The sequence below is a fragment of the Chlorella variabilis genome (genome assembly GCF_000147415.1).
Source record: "Chlorella variabilis unplaced genomic scaffold CHLNCscaffold_5, whole genome shotgun sequence".
NCBI classification, from domain to species: domain Eukaryota; kingdom Viridiplantae; phylum Chlorophyta; class Trebouxiophyceae; order Chlorellales; family Chlorellaceae; genus Chlorella; species Chlorella variabilis.
The window spans coordinates 1,841,787-1,865,997 of NW_005435083.1; the positions used below are offsets into that span (position 1 = coordinate 1,841,787).

The 24,211-nt window shown below is 67.0% G+C and overlaps 6 protein-coding genes across 6 annotated transcripts; 3 read left to right on the forward strand and 3 right to left on the reverse strand.

Moving 5' to 3' along the window:
* Window positions 1-1,293: 1,293 nt before the first annotated feature.
* CHLNCDRAFT_143228 (hypothetical protein) lies at window positions 1,294-1,552 on the forward strand (the record flags this gene model as incomplete). Its single annotated transcript, XM_005849612.1, has 2 exons — window positions 1,294-1,359; window positions 1,469-1,552. 2 exons carry the CDS (start codon window positions 1,294-1,296, stop codon window positions 1,550-1,552), a joined length of 150 nt encoding a protein of 49 aa, XP_005849674.1.
* A 693-nt stretch (window positions 1,553-2,245) lies between these two features.
* CHLNCDRAFT_143229 (hypothetical protein) lies at window positions 2,246-3,084 on the forward strand (the record flags this gene model as incomplete). The annotated part of the gene is made up of 5 exons (XM_005849613.1): window positions 2,246-2,293; window positions 2,378-2,487; window positions 2,651-2,724; window positions 2,840-2,871; window positions 3,025-3,084. The coding sequence occupies 5 exons, from the start codon at window positions 2,246-2,248 to the stop codon at window positions 3,082-3,084; spliced, it is 324 nt and encodes a 107-aa protein (XP_005849675.1).
* An 838-nt stretch (window positions 3,085-3,922) lies between these two features.
* Window positions 3,923-8,541, reverse strand: CHLNCDRAFT_57326 (hypothetical protein; the record flags this gene model as incomplete). The annotated part of the gene is made up of 9 exons (XM_005849859.1): window positions 3,923-4,603; window positions 4,767-4,864; window positions 5,021-5,295; window positions 5,439-5,952; window positions 6,190-6,270; window positions 6,524-6,596; window positions 6,775-7,037; window positions 7,358-7,428; window positions 7,694-8,541. 9 exons carry the CDS (start codon window positions 8,539-8,541, stop codon window positions 3,971-3,973), a joined length of 2,856 nt encoding a protein of 951 aa, XP_005849921.1. The 3' UTR covers window positions 3,923-3,970.
* Window positions 8,542-9,587: 1,046 nt separating this feature from the next.
* On the reverse strand, window positions 9,588-15,281 carry CHLNCDRAFT_51132 (hypothetical protein; the record flags this gene model as incomplete). Its single annotated transcript, XM_005849860.1, has 9 exons — window positions 9,588-9,640; window positions 9,898-10,387; window positions 11,275-11,520; window positions 11,722-12,056; window positions 12,139-12,302; window positions 12,427-13,822; window positions 13,916-14,377; window positions 14,484-14,619; window positions 14,772-15,281. The coding sequence occupies 9 exons, from the start codon at window positions 15,279-15,281 to the stop codon at window positions 9,588-9,590; spliced, it is 3,792 nt and encodes a 1,263-aa protein (XP_005849922.1).
* Window positions 15,282-18,704: 3,423 nt separating this feature from the next.
* Window positions 18,705-20,229, forward strand: CHLNCDRAFT_20834 (hypothetical protein; the record flags this gene model as incomplete). Its single annotated transcript, XM_005849614.1, has 4 exons — window positions 18,705-19,295; window positions 19,466-19,613; window positions 19,819-19,911; window positions 20,042-20,229. The coding sequence occupies 4 exons, from the start codon at window positions 18,705-18,707 to the stop codon at window positions 20,227-20,229; spliced, it is 1,020 nt and encodes a 339-aa protein (XP_005849676.1).
* Window positions 20,230-20,460: 231 nt separating this feature from the next.
* CHLNCDRAFT_51134 (hypothetical protein) lies at window positions 20,461-23,949 on the reverse strand (the record flags this gene model as incomplete). The annotated part of the gene is made up of 5 exons (XM_005849861.1): window positions 20,461-21,441; window positions 21,659-21,735; window positions 21,922-23,167; window positions 23,299-23,406; window positions 23,890-23,949. The coding sequence occupies 5 exons, from the start codon at window positions 23,947-23,949 to the stop codon at window positions 20,461-20,463; spliced, it is 2,472 nt and encodes an 823-aa protein (XP_005849923.1).
* Window positions 23,950-24,211: the final 262 nt, after the last annotated feature.

Here is a 24,211-nt window from a genome sequence, read left to right on the forward strand (position 1 = left end):
GGAGGGAAGGAGGATAGATGGAGAGGAGGGCAGCGCCACCTTGGCCGTGCCGCACCCCCCGTGCTTGCTGCGATGCATCCGGTTGCTGCCTGATGCAGAGCACTCTCCAGTTGGTCTGGCGGCAGCATTGCACCCCTTGTATCACTCACATGTGTGTACAGCTTCTCCACACCGCTGAAGCCAGTCGCCCGCTCGTGGTGCTCCTTGATCACTCGGGGCAGCTCCTCGAGCGGCACCACGGGGCACCACCGCCACTCTCCGCTGCGCTTGACGCAGCGGCACAGGATGTCCTGACCGCCAGCGCCCTTCAGCACCTGGAAGAACTGCAGCACCTTCTTGCTGTAGTTCTTGGCGCCGCCCTGCACTGCCGCCCCCCCTCCCGCACCCCGCCGCCGCCGGCCTGAGGGCGCCTGCTGGTCGCCCTGCTTGATCCGGATGATGCCCTCTACATCTGACTTAGTGAGAAACACATTCTTGGCGCCGTTTTGGCGCCGTTCTAAGGCATAAAGGATGACAGGTTGGTTCATAATTTTAAATTTGCGGCAGCTGCGGGGTGCGGGAGGGGAGAAATAGAAGCCTTAGAGACTCTGAAAGGCGAAGGAAAGGGAGGGATCGCGGGAGAGAGCGTGCCTGATGAGCCAGACGAATCGGGGGAGGTGCCACATCAGCGGGCAACACATGCTCGCGACCCAAAACATGACCCAACCCATCTCAGCTATGCAGCAGAGACATTGATCGACACTAAGTTCTTGCCCCAACTGCCCCAGCGCCTTCGACACACCTCAGACATGGTGGCCGCCAGCCTGCTCGCCGCCCCAGTGGCGCTGCCTTCCCAGCGCCTGAGGCAGCACAGCAACATGTGCGCAGTCTCGTGTGTGGCGCTGCCATCCACCTGGGGCTGGGGTGGGGCGCCACTGCCGCTCCCGCCCATGCGCGCGCACTGCCAGTCGCCAGTCGCGCCGACAGCTGCTTCCACTGCTTGTCACGCCTGCAGCCGGCGGGGCAGGTCCATGGTGGTGCGCGTCGACAACCGGCCGCTGCGGGAGTTCAACGAGAACGACGGCAAGCTGTCCACGTCGGGGGAGGCGGCGGCGGAGAAAGAGGCGCCGGGGGCGCTGTACGCTGATGAGAACCCGCCGGCAAGTGCATGGGCGTGACTGGGGGGCATGGGTTGCAGGCACGGGCATGCGTGCGTCACCCAGGTCGGCAGGGAGCTCGCGTGAGCAGGGCGCAGCCGTGCCCACCGCGCCGTTCCATTGCTTGTCCTGCCGCCCGCAGCCGCCTCGTGACACCATGAGCCCCGAGATGAAGGAGCGGCTGCGGCGGGAGTACTATGGGCTCGGTGGCTCGCCAAACAAGGTTGGGGCGGACTCATGGCATCGGGATGGCGTGAATTTGCTGCATTCCATCTCCACCGTTAGCTGCTCGCTGCTGATGCCTCGCTGCTGGCTTTTCCCCAACACCGCAGGCGATGGGAAGCAACTACTTTTTGTACATCATTCTTGGCATCTCGCTGCTTGCGGTGCTTTCCAAGCTCACCGGCGCCATCTGAAGCAGCCTGCGCCGCGGCGAGGGAGCGAGCGGGCTGGGGAAACAACCGCCGGAACGAGAGCGTGCGATTGAACTACCTCTATTGGCTATTTTCTTTCGATCATCCTGGACTTTGATTAGGCCTCTGATTTGATGCAGCGCTCCCATCGTGAGATGTGAATGCACCACCTTGCCGGCTGCAACGCAGAGCCGGTCTTTCGTCACACTGCCACACAATTTTGCTGCCCTCACCCCATTTTTGCAAACACCCATGTAACAAGAAAGATAGGGAGGACACAGCAGAGAATGGTGCCTCAATTATGTGAGGCGTTTGGCGTCCGGTGGCACCTGCGCCCGCCACCTGTCGTGCTTCCAGTTAGGTGATCTGTCCTCACCAAACGCGGAGTTCACACCAGTGCTGCGGTCTACTCTATCTAGCATCTCCTCTGTTCTGCAGTGAGGCTCTCTCCGCTCTCCCTGGCACTGAGGTGGGAGGTGTGTTGTGTGTGCTTGTGTTGTGCGCGCGGAGAGAGGAAGGGAGCGTTCGAGCCGCTGCGTCCCCTGGCTGGCGGCTGCTCCCGCCTCACGCGTGCCGGACTGTGCCCGCTGCACCGCCACCGGCTTGCCGCTACCCGCGCCCCCTGCTGTCTGCAGCCTGCCCACCGAATCCTCCTTGTACATGGGAGCAGGTTTAACGAAGGCTTCTCCGGCAGTGATGAGCGCAGCCAAGAGCCTGGTTGACAGCACCATCAACGGCAACAAGGTGAGGTCTCTAAACATCACCCATCTCCGCCCGGCCGGCACCGCTGCCAACCCTCGCTTGCGGCGCTCCCCTCCGCTCTCGCAGGTGGTCGTCTTCAGCAAGACATACTGCCCATACTGCACCAAAGCCAAGCGCGCGCTGCAGCAATTCCTGGATGCCAGCAAGATGACCGTCATCGAGCTGGATGCCCGCAGGTGGGCCGGGCCGCAGGATGGCAATGCACCCAGCCCTGCATTGCTCCCCAATGTCACGATGCGCCGGAACCCTCAACAAGCACGCGCAGGCGTCTTTTGGGCGACCAACGAGCACGCGCCGGAACCCCCAACCACCCAGAGCTCTGTGCTGCCGCCGCTGCAGCGACGGCTCCGCGGTGCAAGACTATCTGGCGCAGCTGACGGGCGGGCGCTCTGTGCCCCGCGTGTTCATTGAGGGTAGGTGGCCCAGCAGCCAGCAGAGCAGCCCGGCCTGCCACCAGCCAGCCCCCCACCCCGCCACCTGGTGTGCTCAGCTGCGGCACGCTCGTGCCCTGTACTTCCCTTCCTGCAGGCCAGTTCATTGGCGGCGGCGACGATACAGAGGTGAGCGTGCAGCGAGATGGGAGCAGCGTGGTTTCATGCTCGGCATTGATCGCTTTTGCAGCCCAGATCTTGCTTCAAGGCCTACCACATTGCGAAGCTTGCCACTGCATACATGTACTGCTGCCCCGCCACCGCCACATTTCCCTGATGCAGGCCCTGGCACGCTCGGGCAAGCTGGAAGTGATGCTGCGCAATGCGGGCGTGCTGTCGTGAGGCGGCACCATGCACTTCCTCCCACCATGCTGCCCACTGTTGCCTATTGTGTAAACCAGTTGCTGGTTGGTGCGCTTACACCGAGCGCTGAATTGGTTTGGGCGCATTTGGCGAACAAGAGCGCTAGCGCTAGCCTGCAAGGTACTCGCAGTGCCGCACAAATCATACGAAGCAGGAAGAGAGAAGGAAGTTGGGGAATCAATCCATCAGATCAAACCTTAGCTGCGCGCGGCACTGTGCATGAATGAGCGCATGGAGCAGCTGGGTGGGCAAAACAAAGTAGAGCTGTGGCAGGCAAAAGCCGCCGAGTCTGGGGGCTCTCTGGCTGAGTGACAACAAGAAGGCATGGGAGTTGCGCTTCCTGGGAAAGCCTGGAAAAGGCAGTGTCAGGGTGGGACGAGCCTAAACTGGGAAGCAAAGTGTTGTGCAGTGCCTCGGGGCAGCATGGGAGGAAAAAGCAGAAGGACAAGTTCGTCAATGCGTCAGTCGGGAAATAGGCAGCGTCGGCGGCGGGGTTCAGACGGGCAGGGTCAGACAACGCCATTTCTGAACCAACGCGCGGGCGGATGTATTGCCAAGTTTTGCCAACAAGTAAGAAAGCAGAAAAGACAGTGCGCCAGGAATGCGCCTACAAACCGCTCCTTACAAACTGGGCGGCAGGGCGGGCAAACTCGGGACGAATGCAGCGGTTAGGGGCTACCTACGGTCAATCATTCATTCCATGCCAGCAGAGCAGATGGAGGCTGCCACCTGCCGGCACGGTGTGCCGATGCGTTGAGCACATCAGGCTGTCACTCAGGCCAGCTACATGCAATGGTGCAAGGCTGCGCGGGTTGTAGCAGCCCAGCGCAGTAGGCCGCAAGCTGCTGCCATGGGTGGGAGCCGGCTACTGCTGCTGCGAGGCGCTGGCTGGCAACCCGCTTACGCCTGCAATCATGACATTGGCGCCAGGCAAGCTGCTGGCCGTCCATGGCGCCTCGGGGCCCGCGGCATCCCTGTCTGCCGCCGCCGCCGCAGAGGCCCCGCCAACAAAGCTGTGGCGCCCAGCCTCCACAGCGCCGCTGCTGGCAAGCTGCGGCAGCTGGCCAGCGAGAGGCTGCAGCCAGCTGTGGGAGTGCAGCAGCTGCTGCTGCTGCTGCCCCGGGACGGGCATGAACTGGCCAGGCAGGCCGGGGAGGCTCAGCTGCTGGCGGTAGGCCTGCTGCTGCTGCTGGGGCGGGTGGTGGTGCTGCTGCTGCTGGAGCAAGCCTCCCTGGAATCCCGGCTGCGCATGCCTGGGCCCGCCCAGCAGCACCGCGTGTATTACAGCAGGCTCCTGCTGCTGCTGCTGCTGCTGCTGCTGCTGCGCATACGGCTCAAAGCGGTCGGCAGATGGCGGCGTGCGCCTCCGGTTGCCCTGCGGCGTCGCCTGCGAGCCGCGCGCCGCCTGCTGCTGCTGCTGCTGGACTTGCGACACCGCAGACAGCAGCGCCTGGCACTCCCCGGGGCTGGCCAGGTACTCCCAGGGAGGGAAGTTTGTCTGCAGGGGAGCAGCAGCGGGGCAGCACAGGTTCAACACAGCGCAGATGGGCGAGCTGCCAGGCGCCAAACGTTTTTCGTAGACGCGCGCAACTGGCGACAGGGGCATGCGAGCAGCGGGCATGCGAGCAGCGGGCACGGCGGCTGGCCACGCTGCGCCGCACCCGCGCCCTCACGCCCTCCAGCAGCATTGAGTAGCGGTCGTACGCGCGCGCCGCCTCTGCCGCCGAGCCAAAGGGCCCTAGCTCGTAAGGCGAGCCACCTGCAGGCAGGCAGGCAGGCAGGCAGGCAGGCAGGCGAGAGGGCAGGCAGGCAGGCAGGCGTCAGCGCGCGGACGGCAGCAGAGCGCCGGCAGGGCTGGCTCAGCGCAGGCACCGCGGATGAGGCTGCCGGCTGCGGGCCCTGGCTTGGTGCGCACCCAAATCCAGCAGAGCCAGCCAGGCGCCGCTTCGGTTGACCACGCCACGGTAATCCGCCTCCTGCTGCTGCGGCGGCGGCGGCTGCTGATGGTGCTGCTGATGGTGCTGCTGCTGCTGGGCCGGCCGAGAGGCTTGCGCCGTGGCCGCCGCCCCTGCCGCATAAGCGTCCGGCAGCGCGGCGTTGAGCGGCGCCAGGAAGCCGGCGGCGAGGAGCGCGGCGCGGTCGTGCGCCCGCGCCGCCGCCTCCGCCGAGCCAAACTTGCCCAGGTCGAGGCTGCGGCGGGAGCAGGCGGACGGGCAGGTGAGCGACAGGCGTACCGGAGGCGGGCTGGGGACAGATGATGGGGACAGGTGAGCAGTAGGTGCACACAGGGTGCGTGGGGGTGCTGGGGCCAGCCAGCCTGCCTGCGGGCTCACCTCAGGAAGGCCTGCCACTGGTCGCCGCTGGCGCAGGCCAGGCGCCGCACGCCGGCAAACCCGGCCGACTCGTCCAGGCGGCTGCCCAGCGCGGCGTCAGAGGGGCTGTGGAAGACGCCCGGCGCGCCGCCGCCGCCGCCGCCGCCGCCGCTGTTGCTGCCGCCGTGCGGCTGCTGGTGCTGGTGCTGGTGGTGGGGCCGGGTGGCCGAGGGCTGGGCCAGGGGTGGCGCGTCGCCGCCCGACTCCTCCCCAAGCTTCTGCCGCTTGCAGCCCAGGCCCGCCATGGCCGGCGTGTGCAGCAGCGGGCCGCCGCCGCCGCCGCCGCTGGTCACGCCAGAGGGGCCGGCGGAGCCCTGCCGCTGCCAGCCGGGCTGCTGGCTGGCCGGGCCGGGCGCGCCGCCAGACAGAGGGTCAGAGGCCAGCCCTGACAGGCGGTCGGTGCTGCCGCCGCAGGCCAGGCGCGGGGCGGAGGGCGAGGCAGCGAGGCCGGCGGCCGCATCTGGGCCGAGGTAGTCTGCAGGGGGATGGAGGGGAGGCGTGTGCGTGTGTGTGTATGTGTGTGTTGTATCGGTGGTGGTGGCGGGGATTTAGAGGGCCACGGGAGGAGCCCCGCATGCACAGCAGGAGGCGCATGCAGGCATACGCGCGGCGGAGCCGCCCGGGCAAGGCAGGCTCCCCCGCAGGGCCCCCCCCCGCTGCCGGCGCGGGCCTTTGTGGCGGCGCGGCGCGGCGGGCTGGCGGGCGGCCGCACCCGACAGCGGGAAGTTGGTGATTGATCCGCGGCCCTTGAGTCGCAGTGCCTCGCGGTCGTGCGCCCGCGCCGCCTCCTCCGCTGCAGGCCGCGGCGCACGGGCGGGCGGGCGGGCTTTTGGAGCTGAGCATGGTGCATGCAGGGCGGGCAGGGCGCACCCGGCGCCTTACAAGCCTCCTCCTCTACACACACACACACACACACACGCGCGCGCACACACACACCCACAGCGCCACACACACGCACGCGCATACACACACATGCATACACAGCGGCACACGCCGCCACCAGCCAGCACCGCCACCAACATCACAGCTCCACTCCTGGCGCTCACCCGTGTCAAAGTCGGCGATGGGCAGCGTGGTCTGGGCCTGCCTGAGAGTGGCACGGTACCGCCCATTGGCCAGCTGCAGGCACGGCAGCAGCCAGGCAATGCACGTCGGGAAGGCGGCAGAAGCAGAGACGAGAAGCAGGCAGGGCAGGGCAGGGCAGGGCGGGGCGGGGACGGCTGGCTGCCAGTGGCCGCAGGCAGCTGTGGATGGCGGTCCGGCTGGGCAGGTGTGTGCCGGAGGGGCAGCGCCGCACCTTGGCCACGCCTCGGTACTGCGGCTCGCACGGCTGCCCGGGCGGCCTGCCCTCCTCCTCCGCCTGCTGCGCGGCCGCCGCCGCCGCCGCCTGCTGCTGCTGCCGCGCGGCCACCGCGGCCGCAGCCGCCGCCTGCTGCTGGCGGAACAGGGTGAGGCTGGCTGGGAAGTTGATGCGCGACAGCGCCTCGCTGGTCTCTCCATAGTAGTTGAGCGCCGCCAGGTCCCAGGCCTGGCCCGCGTCCTCCTCCCTCTCAAAATAGCCTGCGGCGGGGTCGCCAGGGAGCGGCGGGGGAGGCAGGGGCGGCTCGGGGAGCGGCGGTGGAGGCAGGGGCGGGCCAGGGAGCAGAGGTGGAGGCAGGGGCAGGCCCAGGGAGCGGCGGTGGAGGCGGTGGGCAGCAGCCGAAGCCGGCCGGGGGTGCGGGGCGGCCACGGCTGGAGGCTACGCGAGCGGGGTGGCAGGTGGTGGGCGCACAGGCGCGGCGCAGGGAGCGCGCCCGCCGCGCTGCACCTGCCGACGCTGCCAGTGGGCGTGGGCCGCCGGCGGCGGCGGCAGGAGGCTCCGGCCAGTGCCGCTGGCTCACCGATGTGCCGCGTCTTGTCGGTGTGCAGGCGGGCGCGCCACTTGCAGCCATGTCGGTCCCACACCACGCCCCTGCGGCAACGGTGCAGGCAGGGGCCGTGCGGTGTGGGCCGCGGCAGCAGCCTACAATGGGTGCGGCGGCAGGGGCGGCCCGGGCAACAGAGGCACAGCGCTGGAGGGCGCCGCCGCCGCCGCCGCCAAGCGCGGCGGGCCCAGGGCAAGCGCCCCCAGTGCATGCGCAGGCATGCAGGGCAGGAGGCCGCGTGCCCCGGCTGGCCGGCGGCGCAGCGCCCAGGCTGCTGGGCAGCCTGCCGGCGGCACTTGCCTGAAGCGAGACTTGCGGGGCTGGCTGAGCGGGGCCTTGCGGGAGGCGGCGGGCGCCTTGAGCCGCGACTCGGCGGCGCCGCTCTCATCGCCTTCGAGCGCCGTGCCACGGCCGCTGCCGGTGCCGCCTCCTCCTCCTCCTCCGCCGCCGCCGCCGACGGGGCCGCCGCCCCAGGCCTGCGTGCCTTCGGTGCTGCCCCCCACGTCTGTGTTGCTCATGATCTGGGGAGCAGACACCTCGTCCTGGTGAGCCTGCTGCCGCTGCTGCTGCTGCTGCTGCTGCTGCTGCTGCTGCTGCTGCTGGTGCTGGTGCTGCTGCTGGTGCTGCTGGCTGGGCTGCTGGGCGGCGTCCCGGTGCAGCGCGCCTGTGGGCGGCTGCAGCATGCCGGAGCTTGCGGGCGCCAGCTGGGCGGCGGCTGCAGCCGCGGCCGCCGCCGCGCCGCCGTCGCCGCCAAAGGGCCAGCCCAGCGACAGCCCGCCCAGCCCGGAGGCGCTGCCGGCCGCCGGCAGGGAGAACTGGTGCAGGTGCTGGGAGGCTGCCATGGCTGCCATGGCGCCCTCTTGCTGGTGGTGCATGAAGGGCAGGGTGAGGTAAGCACCGGGCATCGCCGCCGTGCTGCCGCTGCCGGCGCCGCCGCTGGGGAAGCTGGTCAGCGGCAGCAGCGGCGACTGCATGCCCATGCTGAGCGGCGGCAGCTGCAGCTGCATCGGCGGCGGCGGCAGCTGCATGTGCATCAGGCCAGCCAGGGAGGGGCTAGCGCTGACGGGCAGCACGCCGCCTCCGCCAGCGCCGTCGGCGGCCGGTACGAGCCGGCCGGAAGGGGCGGCGGCGCCGCTACACTCGTCCAGGCCTGTGGGCATCGTGGAACCCGTGGGGAAGCCCCAGACGGCCCCCCTGCTCAGCCTGCAGCGCGGCAGGGCCTCCACACAGCCCGTCAGGTGCAAGCAACGAGGCGTACCCGAGTTGGGCACAATGGGGTTGCCCTCCTCCCCGTGATCACCGCCCCGCCAATCCCCTGATTACGGAAACGGCCCAGGCGAGGCGCCCAGCCAGCTGCGAGCACCGTGGCCTCCACCAGAAGGGGTGCAGCGGCGCCAGGGCACCGCCATGCGCCATTGTGCAAGCCCAGCCGCCCTCTCAGGCATGCTCACATCCCCTGCATGCCATGAATCATTGGGAGACTGCCTGTAGAAGACTCACCACGGGGCTAGCTAGGGTTGGGCCTCTGGAGAGTGCAGCATGAGGGCAGACACGAGCCTACTGAGGCCGGTATGCTGCCTGGGCCTGGCTTGCTGGCGATGGCCGCAGAGGGCGGGCCACGCGCCACCCCCAGGTGGACGATACTGTTGGCGGGAAGCAAATTGTGGGGAGATTTGAGAGGAGGGCAGATTTGAGGAGGAGAGAGAGCAGGGAATGATGCTCAGGGGTGGGGTTGCGGAGAGATCCAGTGCCCCTGAGCCCCTGCTAGGCGTGCTGTGTTGATTGACACGTGCATTCATATTCGCCGCTGCTCCACCTGAGCTTTACTGATTGGAGGCTGAAACACGAATGCATGCATTCATGGCGCGTTGTACAGATGTGGAGCATTGGGGGCTTGAGTCCCTGGCCGTGCATGCATGCTGGAACAAGGCGGCAGTCGGCAGGGAGCAAGTGTGTGGACCACTCATTTTCCACCGCCGGCAGGCACACAGTGCGGGCACCCCGTCCAGGCATGAATGAAGGAATAGTAGGCCTCCTCCCAATGGCCCCACACAAACCTCTATATTGATGAGAAGATAGCGCTGGCATTGTTCCAGATGCCAGCAGCCGGCGCACCGCCAGCAGCACCCTGGCATGCCAGCAAAGACGCAGAGCCACGTACTGGCATGTGGCTTTGAGGGCACACATCTTAGCAGCAACTGACCGTTCAAGTCAAACACTGGCTGTCACATAACCGGATGGTTGCATTCCGCACATTCACTGATCAAGGGGCAAGGCCATCAGGCGGGGCAGCACAGCACGGCCAGACCCCCGCCCCCTGCCGCCCCCCGTGGCAGCATCCAACGAAGCGGCGGGCCAGCTGCTACCGCCTCCTGCAGCTGCAAAGCCAGTGCCGCAGCTGCCATCAACAGTGCAGCCTCCTGCCTTGGGCTTGCGCAGCGGCGGCAGGCTCAGCTCTGTGTGGTCGGTGCTGCCGCCGCATCGGCTGCCCCCAGATTTCGCTGGGCGGGACCTACTGGTGCCAGCCTCCACGCTGTGAAGGGTCTGGAACTTGTGCAGCCGCCGCTGCGGGTCTCGCATCTGCTGCTGCAGCTCCCGGCGCCGCGCCCCTGCTTGCCGCCGCTGCCGCATGGAAGCAAATGCGGCTGCGGTGGCCGCATCGGCAAACTCCCAGTCGCTTTGTTCCTCGCCCTGCTGCGCCCGCAGCGCCTGCTGCGACGTTCCGCTGCAAGCCTGCCGCTCGAGGGCCTCTGGCGGGCTGCTGCAGTGTGCACCACACACAGGAGACCAGGCCTCCAGGTTAGAGAGCAGTTCCTCGGGGGCCCCAAACACCTCGCTGGCACCTGCCTCCAGCAGCGCACCCAGCCCCAACAAAGAGCCTGACTGCTCCAGCTCCAGGCTGTCGCTGCTGCTGCGCTGGCCTTGCCGCGCGTTCTGGCTCTGCTGAAGCAAGGCCTGGCGTGCACGGGCCAGTAAGCGACGCACACGCCAGCCACGCCACGCTGCCTGCAGCAGCGCAGGAGGACGAAGGCAGCAAGGTTGAAAGGAGCGATGGGGTTGCACGGCGGTTCCAGCAGCATCTGCCTTCTTGCCTGGATGCGAACAGCCCCACAGCTCTGCTCGTGCTGCAGCACCAGCTGCTGGGCCTCGCGCCACTGATGCCGCCAGATGACCAGCCGGTGCTGCACCCAGCGACAGCGCAGGTTCCTGCAGGCCCAGCCGCGCCATGCCGCCTCGATGCAGGCAGCAGCAGCCGCCCGCCTGCTTGCTTGCCGCTCCTCGGCGAGCTGCAGCCGAAGACGGCGTGCAGCATGGCACCGCCAAGCACACTGTATGGCAGTGGCTGAGGTGTGTAGCCGGCCCAGCGCACCCTGGTAGTGGGAAGGGTTGAGAAGCGGCAGATGCTGGGCAGCTTCTGGCCCTGCTGCCGCCAAAAGCAGGTACCGCTGCTGGACCTGCTGCAATGACAATAGCGTGCTGCTGCTGCTGCTGCTGCTGCTGCTGCTGCTGCTGCTGCTGCTGCCGCTGCCGCCCTGCTGCTTCGGCTCGAGTCCAGGCATGGTGCCTTGGTCCGCGCACGATGCCTGCCGCAATGCATCCAGTGCTGCCGCCAGCTCTGCTGCCTCGGGGGCAGCACCTGGAGTGTGCTGCTCCAAGCCTCCTTCTGCCGCTTGGCACTGGGGCAGGTCCGCAGCTGCCGCCAGTACCTGCTGCTGCCGCCACGACTGATGCGCCAGCTCAGCAGCGCCCAAGTGGCCGAGGATCCACATCAATGTCTGCGCCTCCCACACATCAGCGTCTTGCCCTCTCAACGCTGCTCCTCTTGTTGTGGCGACGCTGTGCCGCCCTGCTGCAACCGGCATGTGCTGCCGCCGCTCACTCGATTGGCCCACCTGCTGCTCATCCAGCTCCTCTAGCAGCGGCAGCATTCTAAAGACTGCATCGCTGTAACCAGTTCCTGGAGGCTGTCCCTGCTGCTGCTGCTGCTGCTGTCCAGGATCCCAGCCTGCCGCCAGAGGGTTGTCCTTCAGCCGCAGCCGCTGCAGGCAGCCGCCAAGTGGCTCCAGACTGGCAAGCACCATGCCCAGGCTTGCAAGCTGGTTGGACGACAGATCAAGCACCTGCAGCGACACAAAGCCCTGCAGGAGCGAGCACAGGCATTGCAAAATGGTCAATGCATTGGACAAAAATACCCTCCAGCGTTCATTATTGTTGCCTGGTGACATGCTGGTCAATTCATCTTCCAGGCAGCTTGCCTGCATGGGTGCCAGGCTCGTCAGCGAGCAGTCCTCGAGATGTAGCTCCCGCAGGCAGGGGAGCCAGGGCCAGCCACGGCCCACCTCTGCCAGCGGGTTGCTCCCCAGCCACAACTCGCGGAGGAAGGGGAGGTGCATGGTGGGCGGAAGGCTGGTGAGGGCGTTGCGGGAGGCGACCAGAACCTGCAGCAGCGGGGCCGCCTCTGCCAGGCCTTCCAGGCTGGCAAGGGCATTGCCGCCAGCGTGGAAGTGCAGCAGACTGGGCAGCAGCCCCATCCAGCTTGAAATGTCGGTCAGCCGGTTGCCCGAGACACGCAGACACGTGAGGTGGGCGCCGCAGGCTGCCAGGTCAGCAGCGGCAAGGGCCGCAGAAGAGAGATGGTTGGCTGAAAGGTCGATGTTGCGCAGTGCTGTCAAGCCTGCACAAGCACAGCAGTCAGCACACAGCAGTGCATTAGACCAGGCAGAGCAGGTGTTTCCATACGCTTCAATGGACAGCACACACTCCTCGCTCGCCTGCCAGGCTGGGGAGGTGCTCCAGCCGGTTGTTTGATGCATTCAGCATGGTGAGGCTAGCCAAGCACTGGATGCCGTGAAGACTGGTGAGCTGGTTGGCCCCCACCCGCAGCTCTTGCAGGCCCTGGAGTGCTGACAGGGCTTCCAGGCTGCAGCACACAGTCACAGGCCACGGCTGGGTGACATGATTGGCACAAGATGGGGTCCACACATATTAGGCCTGCAGCCGCCAGCCCTTCCAGCAGCCCAGCGGGCTGGAAGCACAGTTCTCACCTGGTGATGGCGTTGCGGCTCAGGTTGAGGCTGACCACAGGTGAGTTTCCTGCCGGCAGCTCCATAACGCTCAGGCCCTGCATGCTGAGATCCAGCATGCAGCAGGACTCGTGCTGCTGCTGAGCACCCTCGACGCACAGTCCGACTGCCATCCGCTGCGCAGCACCCTCCACCAGGGGAAGCCGGTCGTGCTGCATGGCCTGCCACTCCCGGAAGCATGCCAGCAGGCGCCCCACTGGCTCAGGACAGGCCCCCCAATTGCCCTGGGCACTGTCGCCAGCCTGCCCTCCCGGCTCCAGCTTGCTGATGCTCTCTGCTGCTGTGCTCGCATGTGCGGTGCCGTCCTGGCCGCCGACTTCGCCAGCACTGCAAGCCTGCTGCAGGGGGGTGATGACAACCTGAGTGGCCGCCTCGAGTGCCTCCAGGTGGCCCTTCAAGGCGGCAACTGCCTGGGCGACAGGTGCCGCCAGCTCCAGCTCAGCTGCCCAGCTGGCGTCCTCCAGCCAGCCTCTTAGCTCTGGTGGCCATGCTGCACAGGCTGCTGGAGGTTGCAGCAAGGCTGCCTCGGTACCTAGCTCTGAGATGGCGGCCGCAAGGTGCTGTGTGGTGCTGACCCAGCTTTCCAGCTGATGGCTACCAAGGCCAGCTGGCCTAGCACATGGGCTGTCGTGCAGGATGGCATACTCGCACACACACCGCGTGCTAGCAGCCAGCTGCTCCAACGCCTCCTGCCGCCGCCTCTGAACCTGCTCTTCTGCAGCGCCTACTGCGGCACGCAAGCCGAGCATCAAGGCACCCTCGCATCGCCTCCTCACTGCTGCCAGGTTGCCCCGGCATGCCGCCTCGTGCAGGCGCTGATCCGCCTCCTGCTGCCTCTGGCGCAGCTGCTCCTTGCATGCCTGCCGCATGGCTGTGCTGACGTTTAGTCTCTCCGCCGCGGCCACCGCTGCAGTGTACTGCTTCAGGGAGCCATGGTGGGCTGCCTGGCGTAGCTCCTCAAGCGCTGTGGCCTGCCGCTGCTCCAGCCGAGCATGGGCTGCCTCTGCCTCAGATCCCAGCCCCAGCTGTTCGCCATCCGCGCATGCCGCCTCCACTTCACCCGCACCACCGTGCGTGGCAAGCTCCCGCAAGCGAGCCGCCAACCGGTGGCGCCGCAGCTGCAGTTCGCGCTGTGCCCGAGCTACATCGGCATGCAGCCCCCACTCCTGTGCTTGCTGCAGGCTACTGTTGTACGCAAGCGCATCAAAGGGAGCTGCATCCACAGACGCCTGCAGCACAGCCGAGGCCTGCTGGTTGCGCTGCGCTATCCGCTGCTCAGCCCGGGCAAGCAGGGAGGCGCCCACCCCAAGCGCCGCAGCTGCTGCCACTGCATCTTTGAACTGGCTGAGTGGTCCTCCTGCAGCAGGGCAAGCATGGGCTGGCATTCATGTCCCATGCATAGTTGTTGTACGAGGTTTGTGCTACCAGGCGACAGCTGCAGGCGAGCTACCTTCCAAAGCAGAATTGACGGCTTGCTCTGCTGCCGCCACGCGGGCCTCAAACACGCCAGCTGCCTCTTGCAGCACGACGCCCAGATCGCTGTATTGTGCTGCAGCGGCTGCAGCAGCCTGGTAGCCGGCAATACCGCTGTTGGCGGCAGCCGTGCGCAGCGCCTGGGCTGCCTCTGCCGCTCGCTGTTCCAGTGCAGCCAACAGCTGGCCCGCCGCTGCACCAAAGCCGAGGGTGCCCAGCTGTGCAGCTGCCTCCCGTGCCAGCTGCTGCTCCCCACTGTCCACAGCAGCCTGAAGCTCAGCCAGCAGCGCTCGCCGCTGGCGCGACCGGTGCAGCAGGATGGCTGTGAGACGGCGAGACACATAGCCACGCCAGGAGGCCTGCAGGCGGGTGGCGGCAGCCACATGGCGCAACCTGCCGGGGCTGCGCAGGAAGCGTCGCCAGCCCTGCCCTATGCGCCCTGCAATGTGCACGGGCACATGCTCATCCATGGATGCATTGACGAGCAGCTAAGGCTGGCAAGGCGGTGCTGCGGGGCTTGGCAGCAACAAGGCAGCCAAGCTCACATGCCGCCATGTGCTGTGTGGCGAATTCCAGCTGGATGTCCTGCAGCTGGGCCTCCCGCTCAAGGCGCAACCGCTCCCGCTCGGCTGCGGCCGCCGCTTGGCGGATCAAGAGGGCATCCAGCTCGCCGCGCTGGATCTGTGGGGACAGGGAGTTGAGGAGGCACCAGGCAGTTGAGTTGGCTGCCCTCGGTGCGCCACCACTCATCTTGAAGGGCGCAAACACAGCAGGCACGCCCCAGCCGACATGCGTCATCCAATAGTGTCTCTTGAGCGGGTGCTGCTCCTCACGTCTGCGTCTTGCAGGGCTGCGGCAGCATTCTGGAGGTCCTCGGCACGCAGCTGGCCCTCTGTGCGCGCCGCCTCGCGCCCAAGGCTGCTGTGAATGGCGATGAGGCGGCGGGCCGTAGGCGGCACGCTGGCATCAGACAGCACCTCTGCTACTGCCCTGGAGCTGCCCTCGGCTGCAGGCTGTGTGGCCGCGCCGGGCAGAGGAAACTCAGGCGCCCAGCCCGCAATCTGACCACCGCGCTCGCTGCCTTGTCCGAGCGATGGCGCTGCAATGGCCGGCCCTGCCCCATCAATTGTGGCCTCTAGCACTGCGCCACGCTGCTGCAGCAGGTCTCGCAGGGCCTGGACTGCGCTGCGTTGAGGCAGCACGCGGGCCTCACAATCGGCCTCGCCCTCCGAGGAGGTGGCGGCAGGCGACCGCCACCCTGCCGCCCGCCGCCGCTCGGCCAGCCGGTTGAGCCGGTCGGCCAGCGACTCGTCTGGCGCGTCCTGAAGATCTTCTGGGTCCATCTGTGCCCGTGAACGGCACTCCTGCAGCCCGCCAGTGGCTCCGCCAGAGCCGGTCAGCGCGTGCGCGCCCACCCCATGGCCCCTATCAATTCTATCTGCATTTGACTGCGCACAGAAGCTCTGACACACGGCACCAGAACATTAAATTGGTGGCATTGGGCAGTCCGACGTGGTGGCTCGTCCTGCAGCTTTAGAGGGGGCCTGCTCCAGATTTCGCTGCCAAAGTTCGCTTTCGTAGGTTGGCAGCCGAGGCCTACCTCACAGGCACCGCCACTGCCGGCGCACCCATCGAAAGACCAGGCGCCATGGGTCTTGCACTCGCCGTCTTTGCTCGGTGGATTGAGGATCGATGTAGCAAAGCGACGAGGCACGCGGTGGCCCCTGCCAAGGGCGACTCTGCTCTTCTGGAGCTCCTGTCAATTGGCCTTCTGGAGCAGGTGGCTGCCAACCTGCAACCCGAGGACAGGTGCGGCACCGCCAGATGTGGTGCTGGATGCAGTGGGCCGGAGCAACAAGGCAACAGCAGCGGCGCCGCCGCTGCCACCTGAGCTGCTCTTTTCGCCGCCCACGTGGGTGCAGGCGCAACTTGGCGCTGGCCTGCAGTGCGCTGCTAGCCGCCGTGCGGCCCACCTGGCGCACCGTCCTGCTGGACATGGCAGCGCCGGATGCGACCAGCCCACCACCGGGCTTGCAGTCCTGGAGCGGCGTGCGGCGTGTGGTGCTCAGCTGGGACCTGCTAGGCGTCGGTGCTGCGGATCCGTGGGATGCGTCCCCTTCCACCGCACACAGCATAGGCACCTCACCTGACTTCAGCTCAGCAGTGCTGCACCCTGAGCTGCCGACGGCGCTGAGCCGCGTGGTGCAGCTGCTGCGCCCGGCACCCGCTGTCGCAGCCAGCACCGGCCAGCGCAGCCGGCCCAGCCACCCCCCGCTCCAGCTCACGTGCCTGCTGCCAGAGACGCGGCTGTCGGCGCTGGGCGCCGTGCTGGCCCTGTGCGGCCAGCCCGACGACTCCTCTGGCGGTGACAGCGGCGACAGCGGCGGCAGCGCTGACAGCGGCAACAGGGCAAAGGCCAGCAGGATGCTCGCCACGCAGCGTGTGTCAGCAGAGATGCTGCAGCCGCTGCTGGCTGAGGCGGGGCTGCCAGGGGCGGCGCAGATGGGCATGCACGTGCATGTGCATGTGCAGATGGCGGGCGGGCAGCCACGGATCACCCCGGGGCGCCCTTTCGACCGCCTGGAGGTGTGGGGGGCGCAGCAGCTGGATGACTGCTCCTGCGCAGAGTTGCTCACAGCCTGCAGCACAACGTGGACCGTCCTGGATGAGCAGCTGGGCATGAGGCCTGCACCCCAGCTTGGCGGCTATAGCCGCCTCACGCACCTGCGCCTCACAGGTGCGCCAAGCCTGTCACCAGCGGGCATCACGCTTCATGGCCATGCACTGCACAGTGGGGGGTCGCTGCCTGCCTCACCCCCCCCTGCATACCTGCCTGCCTGCCCGGCACCACCCTGCCTTGCAGTTCCCGGCTCCTCGCCTGCCGTGAGCGCCGCCGAGGAGTCGAGGCGCTTCAGCGCCTTCCTGGCTGCACAGCTGCCGCTGCTGCCACGGCTGGAGCACCTGCAGCTGGGCCGGCCCTGCACCTCTGCCTGGATCAGCGCGGACCCTTTCCAAATCGAGTTGGGGGAGGTGGAGCTTCCCGGGCTGTGATCGCTGTCTTTGAACCAACGGGTGAGGCTGGGGGCTTTCAGCGCCGATCGGCAGTGCCCGCTAAGAAAGCCTCCCGGCTGGATTTACATACCGGTAGCCTGGGTACCCAGCAAGTTCCGAACTTAAGAGTGAGTCATTCTCAAGGCGCTTGCTCCCCAGTCCAGGTGTGCATCAACTCATTTGAGAGCCTGGTGCACTTGGCGAGCCTGGAGAAGCTCAGCATTTGTTTCCCAGGTGATCTGTGGCTGATTGTTGCCCTCGTAGCCCTGGTGACGCCGCCAGCGGGTGTGCGGCACAGTCCTCATCTTGGCAGCTGCCGTATGCTTGCAGAGAGGAGCATCGCCGTCCAGCCCAGCAGCGTGGGGGTGCTGGCCTGTCTGCCCTCCCTGCGCTGCCTGGTGCTGGGCAACTGGCAGCCGATGCAGCCTGACACCGGCCTGGGAGCACTGAAGCAGCTGGTAGCGCTGCACCTCCCCGAGTTCAGCCCGCCACCAGGCTTCAGCATCGGCGGTAAGGATGCCCTCATGCGCAGGCAAGCGGGGTGACATGCCGGGCGGCACCTTGCACTGCTCTAATGGCACATGCGCTGCACTGCTGCCTGCAGGCCGGCTGCCCAGCCTGCGCACCGCCAGCATCCTGTGCTCCGAGGACAAATGGTTTGCCTTCTTCATCAATGGCGGCCCTGTCTTGGAGTGGGGCAGGCGCGTGCCTTGGACGGCGCCGCTCGACTTTCCTGCCATAGAGGTGAGCAGGGTGGCTGGCCTGGCCCTGAATGCCTCGGCTGGCCCTTGCTGCAGCGCTGCTAGCATGGGTGTTCCCCCTCGCACCACCTGCAGAGCATGCATCTGCGCCTACCTCGCAAGCAGTTCCTCAACCTGCTGGACAGCGGGACGGGATCCCTGTCGTGCTCGCTGAAAGCATATGGACCGGCGTGCACTGCGGTGCGCATTATACAGCTGGACGATGCAGTGAAGCAGATAGATGCTGCGGTCCTGCCCCTGCTAGGCGGGGCGACCAGGTGGGCTGTGGCTGGCTGCACTGAGGGAGCATCCAACCTGGTACCAGGACGGGAAAGATGCTGCATGACAGGCAAGCGCAGCATTGATTCAACCTTTGCAGGCTCACGACGCTGGCTATCGATGTGCGGCTGCTGATCAGCATGCGTGAGGTGGATGCCACCGACGGTGAGGCCGGGCTTGGGCTGCACTTTCCTCATGTGTCCACAGGGTAGTCTGAGATTCAGGTATGTTGCATCTATCTGGCATGTTGCGGCTTGTGGTACACCTCCCTACCCTCTTCCGTATCCTCGCAGCTGCGGATCTGGCAGAGGCCATCGCGGCAGACGCGGCAGCCGGTGCCTTGGTGCCGCTGCCAAGGGATGCCTGCCTGGGCACGCTGTTCAATGGCAGCTGGCACCGCCGCGCAAGCCTGGTGCCGGTGGAGTCTGCCAGCTTGCTGGGAACAGCCAGTGCTGCCCATACAGCGCCACTGACCCGCCTGACGTATGGCCGGGTGAGCGGCGGGGGAACAGGCCTTAGGGGATGACTGCGTCACACAGACGCTTCATCAGCAAGTACATTTAGTTCAGCTGTGTGTCCTTCTTGCCACTGCAATGTAAGCTGCTCTGATATCCCCTGGCCTGCCGCTCGCCGCCCGCCGCCAGCTCAGGCATCTGAGATAAATGTAGTCCATCAACCGCCAATTCTGAACACATCATGGCTGCTGCATACGCCTGCTCAGCGTGCCATCGGCTGGCCCGCGGGTGCGCTCCCTGCGGGTGGCAATCTCCGCGCACACCAGCAGGTCGGCGCTCCCCTCGCTCCTACGTAACCTCGGCAATCAGTGCGCAGCTGCTGCTGGATGCCCCGACGGTGCAGGCCTCGACCGCTCTGGCAGCAGCGGCGGCGGGTCCAGCCGCCGCCGCTTCCGCCGCTCAGCCGCTGTTCCAGCTGTCGGCGGCGGGCCTGTTTGAGCTTGTCAACCAAGCCAACGACCTGGTAGCCCAGCAGCTCACCGGACTGACGCCCATCAGCTTTGCCATCGTGCTGGGGGCCGGCCTGCTGACGAGCCTGTCGCCCTGCACCCTCAGCGTGCTGCCACTCACCATTGGCTACATTGGAGGCTACTCTGGCGGCAGCAGCGGCAGCAGCAGCAGCAGCAGCAGCAGCGGCGGCGGCGGCGGCAGCAGTAGCAGCGGGTCTGACAGCAGCCTGCTGCTAAGGGCGGGGGCATTCTCAGCCGGGCTGGCCACCACCCTGGCGGCGCTGGGGGTGGCGTCATCACTCCTCGGCGGCGCATACGGCCAGGTGCTGCGAGGCCGCTTGGGCCCACTTGGTCTCTGTTGGGCTGCAGCCCTCGCCAGCACCACATCCCTGTCTGCTGCGCCCACGCACCCACCCCACCCAGCTCCCCCTGCCAACGCGTCTGCCTCCCCGCCTGCCTGCCTGCCTGCCTGCCTGCTTGTGTTTGTGTGCAGATTGGGGACGGGCTGCCTATCGCGGTCAGCGTGGTGGCTGTGGCCATGGGTTTGAACCTGCTGGAGGTCCTGCCGCTGCGCCTGCCCTCCCTGGACCTGGATGTGCGGCAGCTGGCGGTACCGCCCGCGGTACAGGCCTACCTGGCAGGTGGGCTACGCCACACCCCACCTACTGCTCCTGCAGCATAGCAGCTAAGACCCAACGAGCACACAGCACTGCACTGTTTGATGCCACGCCGGATGGGCAGGTCCAGCAGCTGACATGAGATGCTGGTGCAGGCTGCGCTGTGCTCAGGCCTGCGTGCCTTGCACGGGCGCTGCGACACGGTCCTGCGGCCCCCCGCCCCCTGCAGGCATGACCTTTGCCCTGGCGGCCAGCCCCTGCAGCACACCCATCCTGGCCACCCTGCTGGCCTATGTCAGCACCACCAGGGACCCAGTGACCGGTGAGGCGGGCGCACGGGCTGGGCTGCTGCGTGCACCCCTCCTCAGGAAGGGACGCGTGGCGGGCAAAGCTCGTGCACAAGCCTCCTTCACACCGCGCTGCCCACCCACCTGCCCTCCCGCCTGCTGCAGGCGGCGCGCTGCTGTTTGCCTACACGCTGGGCTACGTGGCGCCGCTGCTGGCAGCCGCGCTGTTCACAGGAGCCCTGCAGCGCATCCTGTCGGTGCGCCAGTGGAGCGCGTGGATCATGCCGGCCAGCGGCGTGCTGCTGCTGGCCGGGGGGACCTACGGCCTGCTCACGCGTCTGGTCCCAGCCTGATCGCTGGGCCAGCCGCCGGCCAGTGTGTCCGCTGGAGCAGCACTATTACACGTGTTTGGCTGTACGGCGGCATTCCTGGATGTTGGTTTTTGGCATTGGGTTCCTGGCTGAGATGTAATCAAATGTAATCAAATAAAGAAGATGTCTCATTGTACTGAAAGAACATAACAAAAGGTGTGGCGCCCAGGAGTGGCAGTATCTCTGTTCAGCGGTTCAGCTGCCTTGAGGCCATCAGCTCGCAGTGGTGGCTCCAGAACCTTCAGCCTTGACACCTGCTGCTAGCTCAGGGATGGGAGGTGCTGGCACGATGGCTGTTGTCTGCTCACTAGCAACAGTCGCATCTGCTGCTGGAGCTGCGCAGGCCTGGTCGGCGCCAGCCTCGCCGGTGCTGCCAGCTCGGTCCGCTACGGCAGCAGCTGGCTGCGGAGCTGTCAGGCTGCTCTTCATGGGCTCTGCCACTGCCGCGGATGCTGCTGCTGCTGCTGCTGACGGCTGCTGTGAGATTGGTGGAGGGGTCGCTGCCTGCACCGCTGCCGGCGCCAGCCCAGCCCCCGTTCCAGCTGCAATGGCCCGAGACAGAGCTGCCGCCTGGAGTGCGGCTCCCACTGCTGCGGCGATGGCCCCTTTGACCCCCTCTGCCGCGCTGCCAGCCGCCGGCGCCAGCGCCGCCGCCAGCTGCTGCCGCTGGTGGTGGTGCTGCTGCAGCAGATGCTGCTGCTGCTGCTCCACCATGACAGTGGGCGCCTCCAGCGCCCGCGGGGCAGCTGCCTCGAGAGCCTGGAGCGCCTCCTGCTTCACCGCATCAGCATCCACCTTGGCTGCCGCCCCCAGCACAGCCACCACCGGGAGCTCGCCTACCACAGCCGCTGGCCCGGGCCCTGCGCCGCCGCCGCCGGCAGCGCCCGCATCATCCGCCGCCACGCCTGCTGCGCCGACACCCGCGAGGCCGCCGCCGCCGGCTCCCGGCGGCGGCAGCGATGCACTCTGCGTGCGCTCGGTGCGTGCCGAGGGCAGACCCATGCCCAGGTTCCTGCAGGGTAAGAAGAAAGGGTAGGAGGTGGGTGGAGTAAGCAGGTGGGTGAGGGAGAGTGGGGAAGGCGCCATGGCACAGCACAAGAGCGCAACCAGCCGCCACGCCTCCCCGCCCGCAGGTGCTTGCCTGGCCACCCGCGACACAGTGGTGGCGCAGTGGCCGTGATAGAAGCAAATGTCCTGCAGGAGGAGGAGGAGGCACAGCAGTAGGCCAGCGGCCCTGCCTGAGGGAAGGAAAACAAGGTAGGCCTGGGGCTGGGTGGACAAAGCACGCAGCAGGCCCAGCTCAGGGAAGGGCGTCAAAGCGGCAGAACAACCGCGGGGTTTGTTCATGGCTATGCCTTCCCCTTCCCGGTCCCAGTCGAGATTGGTGTGGGGCAGCACACAGGGTTCTCACCCTCAGGCTCAGCCGCGACTCCACCAGGTGCGCAACCAGAAACTCCCGAGACAGCTCAGCCTTGCGGTTGCGCGGGTCTGCGGGGCAGCGGGGTGGTCGTGATAGGGTGGGGGCATGTGGTTGTGGGAGTGGGGCAGGGCAGCAGGCATGGCCAGGGACATCTGAGCATGCTGTTGGGATGGATGAAGCCTCCACAGCGGCGCGGATGGCTGGCAAGAGCGCGCTGGCTAGCAAGGGCCCCGCAGCCAGCGACGCCGCCTCACCGCTCCCGTCGTTCTTCTTACGCCGCCCGCGCTTGGATGCAGCACGCTTGTCCTCCTCGCTCAGCGGCGGCTGCCCGCAGCTGGGGCACAACGGCGGCATGCCGCCCTTGCGCTTGCCCAGGCGCCCGCCCGCTCGACACTGGTCGGGCTGCTGCGCTGCGGTGGCGGCCGCTTCAGCAGCGGCGATTCCAGGCTGGGCAGCTGCCTCCCCCGCCGCATGCGGCTGCATCAGCTCGCCAAGCAGCGCCGCCTCGCTGGCTGTGGGCGAGCCTGGCTGGATATCCTCCTCCTCCTCCTCCTCTGTCGCATCCTCCTCACCCTCATCAGGGGGATGCTCCTCCGAATCGCCAGACTCTCCTCTCACCCCTCTCTGGGGCTGCCCTCTCACCCTTCTCCGAGGCTGCGCCACTTGCGCTGCTGCCAATCGTGCTGCTGCTGCTGCTGCATAGCTGTGCACAACGTCTTTGCTGGGCAGCCCGGCCTCCACCTGCTGCTGCTGGTGTTCCAGGCTTGCGTCAGCGCTGGATTGCGCTAGGTCCGCCCCTTGCAGCCCTGGCGCATCCTGGTGCGGCGCAGCCTGATCAGTGACAGCGGCGCCAGCTGCAGCTGCAGGCTCTCCAGGCATCCTGCTAGCTACCCTGCCCTCCGCATGCTGCTGCTCTGCCTGTTGGCACTGCGGCGGGGGCAGGCTGTTGAAGCCGCCTGTGCCCTTGGCACAAACGTGTGGCAGCATACCCCAGGTGCCGCCGTTGGCCTGCTGCTGCTCAGGGAATGGTGCTGTCGGCTGTGCAGCCGGCTGCCGCCACGATGCAGCGCCGGCGGCCCGGGCTGCTGTCGTGGCTCCCGAAACAGTGATTCGGAACGTCCTTCCTTCTAGCTCTGGGAAGGATGCCTGGCGCCCCGCCTGTGCCTGATGATGCTCTGCTTGCAGCACCGCCAGCGCGCCACGCGCCGCAGCCCGGCGTGGACGCTTCCCGCCAGGCTCCGGGTCGCTGGCGGTGGCAAGGGCTGTGGGGAGCGGCACCACCGTGAGCCGCTCACCCTCTTGAAGCTGTGCCAGCACGTGCAGCAACGCCTCCACATCCCCTGTCGTGCTGCTGCCGGCCTCGCCGCTCCGTGGGCTGGGGCCGTTGGCAGCAGCGGCAACGGCGGCTGCCGCGCCGGCATCCAGGTGTGCAGCTCCCCGCTTGGCCCTGCCGCTGGCGTCGCCAGCAGCGCCCTGCCTGCCTGCTCGTTCTTGCCCTTCCTGCAAGGACCAGGACAGTACCAGCCGCAGGAACTTAGAGCAGGGTTTTCTGGGGTGCTGTTGGGATGATGGAAAAGCCCAGGCATGGGTCGACCAGGCAGCCAGCTGGGCTGCTCACGGCCACACCCCACCTCCCGCTTGGCTCCCGAGTCGGAGTCACCAGAGGCCAGTGCCACCAGGCTGGTAAGCGCAGCCATAGGCGGCCCGATGGTAGCCTGCAGAGGCAGGCTACACGAGGCCTGCAGGTGCACAGGCGCAGGTATGGAGGACAGGACGAGCGGCGGCGGCTGCAGGAGATGCCACACTCTCGGCATGCTCTGCAGGCATCCCCTGGACGTCCCAAATGCTCACCCCTGCCTGCCAGACCGCTGTGTGTCGTTGGGACGCTGGGTCGCGGGCTGCCGGTGGACCGGCTAAGTCGAGTGCAGCCAAATGGCAAATGCAGGCTCTGTGGAGCTCCACCACCACGCAGCTTTGATTGTTTTACGACGTGACGGACGGGGGTGCAGAGGACTGGCGTCACCTTCACGGCCGAGGACCACCGCACGGCTGACAAAGGGGCGTCGCGGCCTGTTAGTCAAAAACAGACAAGGGGCTGGCATGTGGTCGACAAATTGAGAATCGGCCCCTCTCCGACTCCTGCAGAAGCTGCATCCTGAGGTGCAGGTGGCGGGCGCCGCCGCTGCAGCTGGGCGGGCGCCGCTGGAGTGGACAGCTCTTACCTGCGCAATGGGGTTTGGCCTGCCTGGGTACCAGGAACTGCCCCTCTCCCTCTCCCACATTTTGTGTGCATTGATGACTTGGAAACATCAGGCGACTGTGCGGTGAGCTATGTCGCCTGGCATAGAACAGGCGCATGACCGGATGGATGGCCGCAGGCACCCAATCAACCCGTTGCAGGTTCAGCCATCAAGCACCCCTGTAAGGACCACTCCGAGCAGCAATGTGATCGACCTGATGGGAAAGGCAAGTGCCAGCTGGTGTCCCGCCCGCCGCCCCGTCAGCTGGCAGCCGCACCCAGATGCCTCCCCCAGCCACATATCG